Consider the following 14266-nt stretch of genomic DNA (forward strand, 5'->3'; position numbering starts at 1 on the left):
CCCGGGGAACAAGCGTTTAACGCCGGGCTCTTTGATCCAGCCGCCAAAGGCCCAGCACGATCTGCCGGCCGGTGGGACTAGACGTTCGCGGCTTCAGGATCGACCATGGGGACGTCTACACCAGGATGAAAAACCCGGCTTGGGTTGGGAGGCTGACAAATCGCCGTCCGAACCAGGCACCGCTCTGGGAAATACAGGCTCAGATCGGACACCTGCAATCGGGGCGCTCGGCACCTTCGTTCGCCTTCCATAAAACTGGCAGAAGGAGCCGTCAGCTGGCAGGGCCGGTCGAGAGCAACCGAGGCGCGGCAGGCGTTCAGCTCCGGGAGGGCCAAGCGCCGGAGGCGCCGGAGCACTGCGGCTGCGGTGCTGAGCGAGGGCAAGAGATAAAGAAACCATGGGGCCGGGTGTTACAGGAGGTGGTGGCGAGCCGGGCGCCGATCGAAGCCAGGTCCTGGGGCGGGGGAAAAAAAACGCGGCCCAGGATGAAAGCCGGCCCAAAAATGCCCATGCGAGGGGGTGGAGACAGGGCACCCCAATGGGCAGAATCCGCCTAGCCGCCGGCAGCATAGTTCAGGCCCCTGAAGCGTGGCGGGTGTGATCAATAAATAGAGCGTGAGCGCGGCAGGTCAGGTGTCGGTCTCGCTGTGTAACCAGGCTGTGTAACGGGGGGGCCCCAGGCAGTGCCATGGCCTGTGTGGGGCGGGAGACAGTCCAGCTCGGCCGCGATCGGGGCGTTCACGGGGGCTGTTCCCGCATTGGGGAAAACGGCAGGGGAGTTACTGGGGGGGAGCCCACAGGGCAGGCCCTCCCCGTCCCCAGGGCGGCCCAGGGTTGTGTAAGCCGCGTTCGCGCTAAAGCAGATTAAAGCTAATCATCGCCCCGCGCCGGGTGGGGGAGGGGCGGCAGATGGCAGCGCTCTGCCTGGGGGGAGGGGCTGGGCGTGGGGGGGGCCTCTCTGCCCCACCCCACCCACACACACCCACACCCAGCTCTGCCAGTTGCACCACAGCCCCCATTACGCAGGCCTAGGCAGGGAGCAGGCGGGATACCGGGGTAGATGGGCCCACGGGGCTGACACAATTGGGTGACGCTCCGTTTTCCTGCCATGCCCGGAGCAGGGCGCGTGGGCGAAGGGCTCAAGGGCCAGGCCCCGCCCTGGCATGGGGGCCCCGATCCCGGCGCCAGGGCCCAATGGGCTGCAAAACCAAACGCTTCTTTATTTAGAAAACCAAATTGCCAACGGCGCCGCCAACGGGCGGGGCCTAATAACTTAGAACAACACAACAGGGCACGGATGGGGGCGAGGGGCAGCCCGGCCGAGCCGCCCCACATGCCACCTTGGCACCAACACAACGTGGGAACTGGGGGGTGGGGGATGAGAACAGGGCAACTCGGGCAACCGGGACGGTCCCTGCTGCGGGGGGGCGGGTCTGTGCCCGGCCGTGCTTTACCCAGGAGTCGGGGGGTGAATACGCTGGGATGCCCCATCCGTCAGGCACTGCCCCACGGCTCGCAGGGTGCCCATGGCGACCCTGCTTCATCTCCACACGCCACCTCCCTTGCCGCCACGGGCGCCGAGCTGGGGGGCTGGGGCCATCTTCCTCCCGCCCTTGGAGGGGCCGTGGGTCTTCTCAGGGCCGGGCCGGGGGCCGGAGGGGCGCCGGGAGGGACCCACCTGCAGGGGAGAGGGGGGTGTGAATAGCCGGGAAAAGAGGGGTGGCCCAGGCACCCATCCCCCACAGCACCCTGCCCCACAGCTCTCCCCTGCCCCCCACAGCGCCCCAGCCCGTGGCAGACTCACCTCCCTCCTGCCGGCCTCGGGCAGCCTGGGGTCGAAGTTCCTGCGGGCGGCTGAGTTCCCGTCACCCTTCACGTCAGGCCTGGGTGAGGAGACAGCAATGGAGCTCAGAGCCAGGAGAACCCAGGAGTCCGGCCCCCTAACCCCCCTGCTTTGACCACTAGTCCCCGCTCCCCTCCTAGTGCCAGGGAGAAAACCCAGAAGTCCTGGCTCCCAGACCCCTCCCTTGCTCTAACCACTAGCCCCCACTCCCTTCCCAGAGCCGGGGAGAGAACCCAGGCGTCCTGGCTCCCAGCCCCCCCCTGCTGTGACCATTAGCCCCCACTCCGCTCCCGGAGTCGGGGCAGAGCGGTGCATGCTGGGAGTTGTAGTCCCCACTGGCTGCCCTGCGGGAGGCTGGTGCAGGGTACAGGGGCGTGTGGGGGCGGGAGTTGCTGTCCCAATCTGGGGGGTCCCTGGGAGCGGGGGGGGTGGGCGTGGGGCCAGCCTTACCCGGAGGCGTGCCTGGAGTGCACGCCAAGCACGTCGGTGGTGAAGGGCGCCGGGCGGATCTTGGTCTGGTAGAGCCGGAGCAGCCGGGAGACGTCCGCCAACTGCCGGGGGGACAGGGCAGCCCCCTCGCCCGCTGCCGAGAGAGGGGGTGAGAAGGGGCAGGGTGCCGTGGGGGGAGTTGTCGCTCGGAGGGGGGGTCTCACCAGGCGGGCGCCGCGGGGGGCTGGGGGGCTCCACGCCCCGCTGGCCATGGCTGGCTCTGGGGAGCGGCACCTTCGTCTTGTGCACGGCGGCAGAGGGGGGGCCGCGCTGGGGGCCAGGGGGCCGCAGCGTCTCCCACGGCACCGAGGGGTCCTCCCGGGACCCCGGGGCCAAGCCTACGGGCAGAGGAGCGGGGAGGGGAGGATCACACAGGTGCCGGGCCAGGGTCCCGTGTGGGGCAGCCCCAGAACTGCTGAGGGTGGGATCCGGGGGGAGGGAAGCCGTCCCCCCACAACCCTTACCTGGCTGGGTCAGTGGCAGGCTTGGGGGGCGCGCAGGGCTCTTGCCCCCTGGCTCCCCCTGGGGGTCACTTGGCATCTGCTCCAGCAGCTGAGAAAAAGCCACGGGGGGGGGGGAGGAAATGAGCTGCCGGGGACCCCCAGCCCAGCCCCCACACCACCCCCCACCCGACCCAGCCCCCTACGCCACCCCCCACCATGCAAATAGCCCCTTATCCCCCCCCAGCCGGTCCCTAGCCGCCCCGCTCTACCCACCCCCCTCCCGGCCAGTCCCCCCTTCCTGCCCCGGCTCCTACCAGCGCCATGTAATACTGCAGCTCCGGGGGCACCCGGCCCCCGCTCTCCAGGCTGCTGCCGGGGGGGGTCTCACCATCACTGGCCCCCCCCTCGTCCTCGGGGTAGGGGTGCTCCGCCAGATGAGAGGGGGGCGAACCCAGGCCTGGGGGAGGCGGGAAGGGTCAGGGCAGTCAGGCAAGGCCCCTAGGAACGGCCCTCGTGCTCCACCCCAGAGTCAGCCGCATCTCAGCTGCTCCAAGAAGCCCCCAGGGCCGTGGGGCACCCCAGGAGCTGGGATCGGGGGGGGGGGAGGGTGTTCTCTCCCCCCTCCCGGCCATGGGGGGCAGGAGCTGGAAGAAGCCCCGTGCCTCACTCCCCACCCCCGTACCTGGGCCGGCGGTGTCGTCAGGATGCAGCTCCAGCGGCTGGAAGCCCGCCTGGCTCGGGAAGCTGTGGTCGAAGAGCTGCGCCAGCGCGGAGGCGACGCGCCCGCCGGGCACCAGGGGCAGGAAGTGCTCGGAGCTGCGCTGGGTGACGGGCTGGAGAGGCACAGCTGGGGCGAAGGCCCAGCTGCCCCCCTCGCCGTCCCCGGCCCCGCGAGGGTCCCCCGGCCAGCTCTCCAGCTTGCCAGGTGGGGCGGGGCTGGAGGGCTGGCCCAGCCGCTCTGGATCCGAGAGGGGGGCGGCGTCGGAGACAGGAGGCTGTTGCGGGAAAGGGGGGAGCACAGAGATGGGGGGGTTAGAGACCAGCTGCCACAGGCTGAGGGCAGGAGGCCTGGGTTCCCTCCCCGGCTCTGGGAGGGGAGTAGGGGCTAGTGGTTAGAGCAGGGGGTGCTGGGAGCCAGGACTCCTGGGTTCTCTCCCTGGCACTCACCTGCCGGGGGGTCGGGGGGTGGGGCTGCAGTGTGGGGTCTCCAGTCAGCACGCGCAGGGCCTCGTTCCAGTGTGACTGCATCATGGCCTGGAGCCGGGCCACCATGTCAGCCCGCTGAGCCTCCAGCCGCCACTTCGTGGCCTGCAGCTCCCGCGCTGCCGCCTCCTGCTTGGCCAGCCTGCAGAAAGGAGGAGTGGAGGGGTCGGGGCTCGGCTCGGGGCCCTGCCGCCCCCTGCGCGCCCCGGGCACAGCCTGGCTACACCCAGAGGTGGCTGCATCTCAGAACTGAAGAAGGGATTCCTGGATAACCAGCCGCCCCTCCCCAGAGGTGGCCGCATCTCAGTGCCGGGCGAGGGGTCCCCAGCTAACCAGCCGCCCTGCGCCCGCAGTACCTCAGCTCGTAGTCCTCGACCAGGCGCCGCTGGCGTTCCTCTCGCTCGGCCAGCTCGGCCCGGAACTGCGCCAGCTGGCTGGCCAGCTCCTTCTCGTGGTGCCCGCTGAGATCCAGCAGCTGCTTCCTGCGGTGGGGGGGGGGAAAACGGGCCGGGCTGAGTGGCCGGCACAGGGACCCTCGCCCCCCACCCCGGGCCAGCCCGGAGCCCCACACACGGGGAAGCTGAGAGGAGGGGGCCAGGGAAGGGGCTGGTGGGGGGAAGGGCGAGCGGGGGGACGGCTGGGAAGGGGGTACCTGTGCTGCTCGCGCATGGCGCCCGTCTGGCGCAGGCTGTCCTCGTGCACCCGCGCCAGCCGCTCCGTCACCTGCTGCTCCATCGCCACCTTCAGCTCCGACTCCAGCTTGGCTTTCTGGGTCTCGCACCGCGCCTGGGGGGGAGGGGCTCCGTCACCCCGACCCCGAGCGAGCTGGCCGGCGCCCCCCGGCAGGCCCCATCCCCCCGCCCCCACCTACCTTCACCAGGCTGATCTCCATGTGCAGCCCGTCCCGCTCGCTCCGCGCCACCTCCAGCTCGCTCTCCAGGTGTTGGGCTGAGGCCTGGGCCGAGGTCAGGAGCTGCTGGGCCTCGGCCGCGCGCTGGGCCTCCCGCTGCACAGCCGCCTGGGGTGGGGACAGCTGGACAGTCAGCCCCCCCGCCCCCCTCCGCGCTAACCACTGCCCCACGCTGCCCGCGAGGGCTGGGCATGGAACCCAGGTGTCCTGGCTCCCCCCCTGCATCCTGCTCTAACCACTAGCCCCCACTCCCTCTACTGGGGCGGGGCTGAGGTTGCGGTGGGGGTGCAGAAAGATTTGAGCCCTGGAAGTGTGGGGCAGACAGAGGTGGCGTTTGGGGCACAGGAGGCGGTGGGGGCTGGATGGGGGGGCCAGGGGACACCAGCAAAGAGCGGGGCGTCGCGGCGACAGAACGGGCGACCTGGGAGATGGGGGCACAGACGGGGGTGTGGAGAGAGGGGGGGTGAAGGCAGGGGGCAAAGGGACAGTGCCAAGAGCAGACCGGGGGGGCGGAGGGCACTGCTGGTGCCCTAGGCCAGTTGGGGGGCAGAGGGGTGGGGGCACCAGGATGGGCAGGAGGTACCGGGGTGGGGGTCAGAGGGGCAGTGCGCCAGGCCGCCGGTGGGGCGCCGGAGGGCACAGGGGCTGGAGCTGTCACCTTCTCCTGCTCCAGCTGCGCCGCGCTCTCCTCCTGCAGGCTCCGGCACCGCTGCCCCCAGCTCGCCTGCTGCTCCTCCAGCCGGGCCCGCAGCGCCCCCAGCTGGCCCTGCCCCTGCTCCAGCTCTGCCTGCAGCCCCCGCGCACGCTGGCGCTCCGCCTCCAGGCTCCGCGACAGCCCCGCCGTCTCCTCCTGCTGTGGGGGGAGCCGGGTCAGAGGGGCCACAGGGCCCAGCACGCACCAGGCCCTGCTCTATGGGGAGCGAGGCGTGCCGCGAACCACAGGCCCCACAGGCTCCGGCGCCCGGCTCCAGGAGTGGGCCGTGCCGGGAGCTCCCCCCAGACACACCTGCCCCAATCTCCACCCCTCGGCCACGGGACTCCCAGCCCGGTGGCCAGGGGGTTCTTACCAGCGCCACGGTCTCCTCGCGCCGCTGGCTCGCCGCCTGCTGCTCCCGGCTCACGGCCTCCAGCGCCTGCTCCAGCCGGGCCTCCAGCTGCAGCGCCCGCTGAGTGGGGAGAGGCACCAACGGCTCAGGGCAGGGGGCCAGGCGGGGGCCGAGCCGCCCCTTCCCCTAGCCAGCTCCAGCGCTCACCTCCCGCTGCTCGCTCAGCGCCCGCTGCGCCGCCTCCTTCTCCGCCCGCAGCTCCCGCAGCAGCTCCGTCCGCTCGGCCTCCTGCCGGTTCCAGCCCTCTACCACCTTGGCCAGCGTCTGCCGGGGGGGGGGGGAGGAAAGCAACAGAGTGGGCCTAGGGGGGGCCCCATGGCTCTGTTGGGCCCCCCCCCTCAGCCCAGCCCGGTCCCGCTCACCTTGTCCAGCTGCTCGATCATCCCGTCCTTCTTCATGTCAGCCGAGATGGCTGCGGCCAGCTGCTGCTGCAGCTCCAGGGCGCGGCCCTGCAGGCCCTGAATGTGCCGCTCACAGCGCTGTGGGGAAAGCGGGGGTTGGGGGCCGGCCCCCCCAGGGCTCAGACACAGCCTAGCCACATAGCAGCACCAACCCCCCCCCGCTCCGCTCCTGCAGCGCCTGGAGAATCCCCCTCAGCAGTACAGGGCATAGGACACACACCAAGGCAGAGTCGAGCGCACCACACGGATGGTTCCTGGGGGGCAGTGTGGGAGACATGCCACCCCCCCAGCGACTTGCCCCAAGGGCACAGTCAGTATCCAGGGCCAGTGGATCACAAACGGCCCCTCCTCCCCCACCCCAGCAGGGACATTCAGATTCCACCTCCCCCACTCACTGGGGGCCAGCAGGTGGGGGGGAGGGGCAGGGAGCCAGGACTCCTGGGTTTTACTCTTGGCTTGTGAACCTCCACACTCCCCCAGACACCCCCCGCTACGTGTACACACACACACACACACACACACACCCCTTCCTCCTCCCCCTCCTTCCAAGGTGGTTTCCAACCCCATGCCCAGCTGTGCCGGCACCTCCCCGAATCCTTTGCACCAGAGCACCCTGCGAGCTGGGCGCAAAGCATTATGGGGAGCAGCCGGCACCGCACCCCCTCCCGCCCCAGGCCCGCCAGCCCCTCACCTTCCTGCGGGCCCGCTCCGTGGCCAGCGCCTCCTTGAGCAGCAGGGGCTCCGTGGCGGGCGCAGGCTCATGGGGCGTGCCCAGGCGCAGGCTGGCATAGCGGGGAAACAGCTCCTCCAGGCCGCACGCCGAGCCAGGCGGGGAGAGCTCCTGCACGGGTCTGGCGCTGAAATGGGGCCACCGGTCAGGGGGCTCCCGCGAGCGCTGGTGCCGCTCGGCACCCACAGACCCCCCACAACTGTCTCCAGGGCGGCCGATTCTCCGGGGACCCCCTCGTCCAGCACTGAGATGCGGCCACCTCTGGGGCGGAGCGGCTGGTGATACGGGGACCCCTCACCCAGCGCTGAGATGTAGCCACCTCTGGGGCGGGGCGGCTCATTAACAGCCTCTTTAACCTGCCCCTGCAGCACTTACGCGAGGAGGGCAGTGGTGCTGTCGCTCTCAAAGGAGTCGTCGTCCTTCGGCTCCGCGCTGCCCGGGGCGGGGGCGTCCCCTGCTGGAGAAAGCAACCGACTGCTCAGCGATGCATGTCCTGGCCCAAAGGGCAGCGCCTGTGGCTCCCCGTGCGACACGGGTGGGGGCCTCGCCGCGCAGCGACCCCCGATTCTGCCCCGCCACAGGGAGGGGAGCAGGGCCCAGTGGTTAGAGCAGGGGGTGCTGGGAGCCAGGACTCCTGGGTTCTCTCCCCAGCTCTGGGACAGGAGTGCGGGCTAGCGATCAGGGCACAAGCTGGGAGCCAGGACACCTGGGTTCTACTCTTGGACCCTTTGCCCGGTGCTGAGATGCGCCCACCTCTGAGGTGGGGCAGCTGTTCATACTGCAGTGTTTGAGCCAGCCCTGACTGTGAGGGGAGTGCGTCCCGAGCCCCCGCCCCCCTCCCGGCAGCACAGCCCCCCTCCCCGCCAGCAGCCTCCCACCCGGCCCTCACTCACCATGGGGCAGCTCGCGGGAGTCCTGCAGCAGGGTGCGCAGGCGGGACCTGACGCTCTCCATCTCAGCCACGTGGCGCGACTCGCTGCCGCCGCCCTGCTGGGGAAGCCAGACACGACCATCAGCGCCGCCCCGCCCCTGCCGCCCCACCCCAGTCTGCCCCCCCCCTCACCTTCCCACGTCCGCTGGCCTCCACCCCGGCCGACAGTGTGCGGCTCAGCTCCTCGGCCAGCGCGTCCAGGTCGGGTGGCCGCAGCTGGGAGCGGGCGGCGGCCTCGGCCTGCCGGCTGCGGCGCAGGGAGGCATAGAGCTGGGCCGTCACCTCGGAGCCGAAGGGCTGGGCCGGCGTGGCCGGGGCTGACAGGGGCAGCGGCTCCATGTCGCTCAGCAGGTCCTCGCTGCGCAGGGAGGCGTCCAGCGCGGGGCAGGGGCCCTTCTCCACCATGGCCGGGGCGGGGTGTGTGCCGGGGAAGCCCTGGGGGGGAGAAAACAGCCGACGGGACCATGAACAGCCAGCTTGTAGCCAGCTCAGCGTCTAGGGAATCCCCTTTGGTTGTGAGCAGTAGCAGGTCTCTGACACACATAATGTCGCACCCACGCACACATACAAATGCTCTCTGCCAGGAATTGCCCCAGCCTGAGCAATACAGGGGATGTGACACACACAATATAGCCCACACACACACACACACAAAGACTTTCTGCCAGGAATCCCCCCCAGCTGTGAGCAGTAGAGGAGCTCTGACACACACGCATATGCACACACAATATACACATGCGCACACACTCTCTGTCAGGAATCCCCCTTAGCAAGGAAAAGTAGAGGGAATCTGACACACATACAATATAGCTATACACACACAAACACTCTCTGCCAGGAATCCCCACCAACTGTGCGCAGTGGAGGACCTCTGACACACACACAGACTATGTAGCCATTTACACACACTCTCTCTCTGCCAGGAATCCCCCCTGCCCCGCAGCTGGGTGCAGTAGATGGGCTCTGACAAATGCACACAACCACCACCACACACACCCCCGATCGCTCGGCTGGGAAACTGAGGCACTGGGAGCCTAGAGACACACACCGACAGCAAAAGGAGGAAGCCTGGGATGGAACCCAGGAGTCCTGGCTGCCTGCTGTCCCCTGCTCCGTCCGTCCGTCCGCCCCCTCCGTCTGTGTGTCCGTCTGTCTGTCCCCCGTGTCCCGCCTAGCCCCCCTCCCAGAGCCGGGGAGAGAACCCAGGAGTCCTGGGAATATCGGACCCCCCCATGTCTCATTATCCAGGGCCGGCCTGGGTCCCCCCTGCTCCCTGAGCCGTGGGGCCACTCCCAGCCCCCCGGGGGGGCGGGGGGGGCAGCGGCGCTCACCTGCGGGGGTGGGGGGAGGGGCTGGGCCCCTCACGCCAGGAGGACGGCCGCCAGGGGGCGCTCCAGGCAACGCACGGACCCTGCGGGGGGGGCAGCGCAGTCAGGGGCGCCCGGGGGGGAGACCCAGGCCTAACTGCTCCCCCCCACCGGGGTCACCCCCACAGGAGCCCCTCACCCCCTCCAGCTCCACGGGGGTGCAGCCCCGCCCCCTCCGCCCCCGGGGGTCCCCCAGCAGCAGCCGCCGCCGCCTCACCCCCAGCCCCCACTGCTCCTCCGGCCCCGCCCCCGCCTCTTCCCGCCCGCTCCAGCCCCGCCCCCAACCCCGCCCTCACCAACCCCTCCCCGCCTCACACCGCTCCCGCCCCGCCCCCACGCCGCCCCTTCTCCCCCCGCCCGCCGGGCACCTGGGCGCGAGGCGGCCGCCGCCATCTTGGTGTGGGGCAAGGCCCGGCCGCCGCGTCACAGGAGGACACGCGCCGTGCGGGGCGGAAGCGGAAGTGGAAGCGGCGGGGGGCGGGGCCAGGCCAGGCCAGGCCAGGCAGCGGAGCCCGCGGCGGAGCAGCAGCGGCCGGGCCGAGGTGAGCGGGGGGCAGGGCAGGGCGGGGCGGGGCGGGGCGGGGCCTAGCGCCGGAATGAGCCAATAACGGGTCCCCCTCCTCCCGCCCCCTCCGTCTGTCCGTCCGTCTGTCCGCAGATGACCGTGCACAACCTGTACATCTTCGACCGGGACGGCGCCTGCCTGCACTACGGGGAGTGGCACCGCCGGAAGCAGGCCGGCATCCCCAAGGAGGAGGTGAGACGGGGGGGCCCGGCCGGGGGGGCGGAGCCTGCGGGCGGGACGGGGGGGGCGGTCCCAGCCCCATGGCGGCACGCGGGGGTCTCACCTCCCCACCCCCCCCCGCAGGAGTTCAAGCTGATGTACGGCGTGCTCTTCTCCATGCGCTCCTTCGTCGGCAAGATGAGCCCCCTGGACATGTATCCTTGGCCCGGGGGGGCTGGCGGGGGGCTGAGCAGGGGGTCACGGTGGGTCTGTCTGTGACGGGGTCGGGGGGTCTCTCCATGTGACGGGCTGGGGCTGGGCTGGGCAGTTGTGGGGCGCTCTCCATAGCTTTGATGCACGGGGGGGTCTCTCCGGGTGGGGGGGCGGGCCAGGCCCCCCGTCAGCTCCTTAGCAGCGGTGGGGCAGGAAGGACGGGTTCCTGGCCTTCCAGACCAGCAAGTACAAGCTGCATTACTACGAGACCCCCACCGGCCTGAAGATCGTCATGAACACGGACCTGGGCGTGGGCAACGTGCGGGACGTGCTGCACCAGATCTACAGCAACGTGCGTCGGGCCCTGCGCTGGGAGCGGGGGGCTAGTGGGTAGAGCAGGGGGGGCTGGGAGCCAGGACGCCTGGGTTCTGTCCCTGGCTCTGGGAGTGGAGTGGGGGCTAGTGATTAGAGCAGGAGCCAGGACTCCTGGGTTCTCTCTCCGGCTCTGGGAGTGGAGTGGGGGCTAGTGATTAGAGCAGCGGGGGCTAGGAGCCGGGATGCCTGGGTTCTGTCCCTGGCTCTGGGAGGGCAGTGGGGGCTAGTGGTTAGAGCAGGGGGGACTGGGAGCCAGGACTCCTGGGTTCTCTCCCCGGCTCTGGGAGTGGAGTGGGGGCTAGTGATTAGAGCAGCGGGGGCTGGGAGCCAGGATGCCTGGGTTCTGTCCCTGGCTCTGGGAGGGCAGTGGGGGGCTAGTGGTTAGAGCAGGGGGGACTGGGAGCCAGGACTCCTGGGTTATCTCCCCGGCTCTGGGAGTGGAGTGGGGGCTAGTGGCTTAGAGCAGGAGCCAGGACTCCTAGGTTCTCTCCCCTCCCCCCACACTCACTCTCCCTCCCCCCCCCCAGATCTACGTGGAGTTCGTGGTGAAGAACCCGTTGTGCAACCTGAACGAACCCATACAGAGCGAGCTCTTCCGTGCCAAGCTGGACAGCTTCGTCCGTGGGCTGCCCTTCTTCTCAGCCCGGGCCGGCTGACCCCCCCCCGCCTGCCCCGGTACCGGCAAACCCCAGCCCTGCCCTGGACATCGGGCTTCTGCAGCACCCAGCCCTCTGGACAGGACATGGAGACTGAGCGGGGCTTTTTGGGGGGGGGGGGTGCTCTGCCCCCTCCGCCCCCTCCCATGCAGCCTGCCCCCTGTTCAGCCCCACTCTCCTGTCCCCTTCACATCTGAGACAGTCTGGATCCCCCCACTTCCCCCCCATGAGCTTCCCAGGCAAGCTGTACAGTCAGAGATACTTCGAGGGGAGGCTGCCCCACCTGGGGGGGTGGGGTGGCTGTCCAGGGTACAGCACAGAGTATCTGGAAGGAAAAAGAAATCGGCTAGTGGGGTGGAGCTGGGAGCCAGGACTCTTGGGTTCTGCCTCTGGGAGGTGTGTGGGGGCTAGTGGATTGGGGGGGGGGGCGGAGGGGGCGTCAGGATCCACATTCTCATCCTCCTTTGCTGTTGACCCAACTCCCTGCCCAGCCATGGGAACAGAACACAGGAGTCCTGGCTCCCTCCCCCCCCCCCCCCCCAACTCTCAGCCCTAGACCCCACTCCCCGCCCAGCTGTGGAGACAGAACCCAGAGGTCCTGGCTCCCAGCCCTACACCGGGCTGGCTGCTCTTCTCCACACACCAGTTCAGCCTGGCATTAAGGGGGCGTGTTCGAATCCTCCACAGACTGGGCCATTGCTGGGATTGTCACTGGTGGTGCTGGGCAGATCCCAGTTCCAGGGGTGGGAGGTCTCCTTGCTGAATTAAATGTGGATCTCACCTTCCAGCAGCCTCCTTTTCCGTGCCTGGGCCCTGACTCCCCCCTCCCCCCCCCCCCCGAGAGCCGACAGAGGGCATGGCAATGGGGTGGGGGGGAACCGCTGCTGAGGGACCGATGGGGGTTGGCACAGCCAGCCAGTGCCCTGCCTTGGGTCCTCTCTCCTCTAGGGGGCGCTGGCCCCCGGGCAGGGCACTGGCTGGCTGGGGGGCAGGGAATGGGGCACAGGGTCTTTCCCATCTAGGGGGTGCCAGCTACCAGCTCGTGATGCGGAGAGGGAGGGGTATCCCCATTAATAAAACTTTTCTGAGGTGTGGGGGGACTTAGCCCTGTATCTGCCAGGCAGGCGTTGGGGGGCTGGCCAGGGAGCGGGGAGGTGCTGTGCTCACGTGGGGCAGCGTCTGCCAGAGATAATTCCTCTAATCCCTGGTCCGAGACGGGAAGAGACGCTCAGGTGCCAGCGCCGGGAAAAAGCCGCGGCTGGCTCCCACCTGTGTGGGACCCAGGAGTCCTGGCTCCCAGCCCTTCCCATCCCCCGCCAGTGCTGGGGGTAGGACGGTAGGGAGGTGCCAGGGGGGTCAGACGGGGAAAACAACACCCAGCTGCCAGCAGGGTGAGCAGGGCCCCCGGGCTCCACGGCTGTTTTCCCAGGCCCCAGCCCTCCGGCTTCTCCCCCCAAGCGAGCACTTGTGACCCACCTCGGGGAGCTGGCTGCCCCAACCCGTCTTCACAGGGACACCGTGCAGCCTTTTCCCAAGGGGGTTGGGTTCATCCGGCACCAGGAGCTCTTCGCTTGGCATAGAGACTGACAGGTTAAAGCACTGGCCAACCGGCCACCACAGAGCAAGCCCCGAATGGATCCATCTCTCACGACTGGTTGAGAGGAGCCAGCTTCTTCCAGAAGCCCCCCGTATTCCCCCCCGTGCCTCGTCTCCAGGCAGGGCCTGGCTGAGCTCACACCCACCACCTTACGGGGCCACTACTTCCCACTGATGAGCGAGCGGGTGATGAGTTGCTGGAGATGACGCGGTCTCGCTGCAGGCTGTCTTGACTGGGGTGGCTCACAAGTGGTTCCTGGATGGGCTGTGGCCCAGATGCCAAGGTGACAGCCACGCCTGCCCCAAGAGGAGGCTTAATCCTCCCCGCCCTCCACTGTGGCATACAGAGAGAAACTGAGGCTGGGTTGGAAATATTACAAAATACTCCCCCCGTCACAGGAACTTGCCCAGAGAGAATCCCGCCGTGCTCCATTGCCTAGCAGAGAAAGGCAGGACGTGAGCTGATGGCGGGAAGCGGATGCCGGACACGTTTACGTGGGAAGTCAGGTCCCCATGTTTAACCGGGATGGCGAGGAAGCGTTGGAATGAGCTGCCCGGGGCAGGGGGTCTTGTCTGGTGTTGGGGGGGGGGAGTTCAGATCCCGCTGGGAGGCCTGGCTGGAAGACACTTGAGCCAAACCCAGGGAGGGGAGGGGGATCTAGTGGTTACGGCAGGGGGCGGCTGGGAGCTGGGACTCCTCGTTTCTCTCCCCAGCTCTGAGGGGAGTGGGGGCTAGTGGTTAGAGCAACAGAGGCGGGGAGCCCAGACTCCTGGGTTCTCTCCCGGGCCCCATCGCACATCTCCAAAGGACACCCAGGGCAAGCGGAGCTGTGGTTCCACGTGCTGCCCCAAGGAAGTGGGGAGGGAGAATCGGGTGCCAGGTGCTGTGAGGCAGGTGTGTTGGGCATTAATTTCTTGCACCAGGGCCGGTGGCTTAATTCCTCAGAAGCCCCAAATTCCAGGATATGAGCAGCTGGGCCGGCTGCATTAACTCAGCCTGTCCTGGCAAAGCACCCGCGCTCTGGCTGGCACTTTGTGGGCGTACGGGTAGCCAGCAGAGGATGAGTCCTGGGTATCCTGTCCCCGTAATGTCCTCACAGGCCCTGCTCTGGGGACAGAACCCAGGAGTCCTGGCTCCCAGCCCGCCTGCTCTGACCACTAGCCCCCATTCCCCTCCCCGAGCTGGGGAGAGAACCCAGGAGTCCTGGCTCCCAGCCCACCTCTGCTTGTGTGGCTCCTGGAGAGTGGTTCCCTTGGTGAACCCACGGGAGGGACGGAC

At 68.9% G+C, this 14266-nt stretch overlaps 2 protein-coding genes across 3 annotated transcripts; one reads left to right on the top strand and one right to left on the bottom strand.

The window, feature by feature from the left end:
- Positions 1-1067: 1067 nt before the first annotated feature.
- CNTROB (centrobin, centriole duplication and spindle assembly protein) lies at positions 1068-9554 on the bottom strand. Of its 2 annotated transcripts, XM_067553862.1 has the most exons (20): positions 9388-9482; positions 8189-8491; positions 8019-8115; positions 7501-7582; positions 7087-7252; positions 6357-6473; positions 6142-6258; positions 5956-6054; positions 5547-5741; positions 4850-4996; positions 4631-4764; positions 4335-4460; positions 3943-4120; positions 3458-3770; positions 3090-3232; positions 2797-2884; positions 2497-2670; positions 2294-2426; positions 1805-1883; positions 1068-1678 (listed from the first exon to the last, which is right to left on the bottom strand). In XM_067553862.1, exons 2-20 carry the CDS (start codon positions 8459-8461, stop codon positions 1541-1543), a joined length of 2799 nt encoding a protein of 932 aa, XP_067409963.1. In that variant the 5' UTR covers positions 8462-8491; positions 9388-9482; the 3' UTR covers positions 1068-1540. The 2 variants fall into 2 exon arrangements, 1 of the variants encoding a protein (XP_067409963.1); XR_010920928.1 differs by lacking the exons at positions 2497-2670; positions 2797-2884 and having other exon boundaries at positions 1609-1678; positions 9388-9554.
- A 313-nt stretch (positions 9555-9867) lies between these two features.
- On the top strand, positions 9868-13452 carry TRAPPC1 (trafficking protein particle complex subunit 1). Its single transcript, XM_067555009.1, has 5 exons — positions 9868-9965; positions 10082-10180; positions 10292-10362; positions 10574-10712; positions 11263-13452. Exons 2-5 carry the CDS (start codon positions 10082-10084, stop codon positions 11389-11391), a joined length of 438 nt encoding a protein of 145 aa, XP_067411110.1. The 5' UTR covers positions 9868-9965; the 3' UTR covers positions 11392-13452.
- The last annotated feature ends 814 nt before the right edge of the window (positions 13453-14266 follow it).

This window comes from Emydura macquarii, unplaced genomic scaffold (genome assembly GCF_026122565.2).
Source record: "Emydura macquarii macquarii isolate MOO-44397 ecotype Brisbane River unplaced genomic scaffold, CSIRO-AGI_Emac_v2 contig_306, whole genome shotgun sequence".
NCBI classification, from domain to species: domain Eukaryota; kingdom Metazoa; phylum Chordata; order Testudines; family Chelidae; genus Emydura; species Emydura macquarii.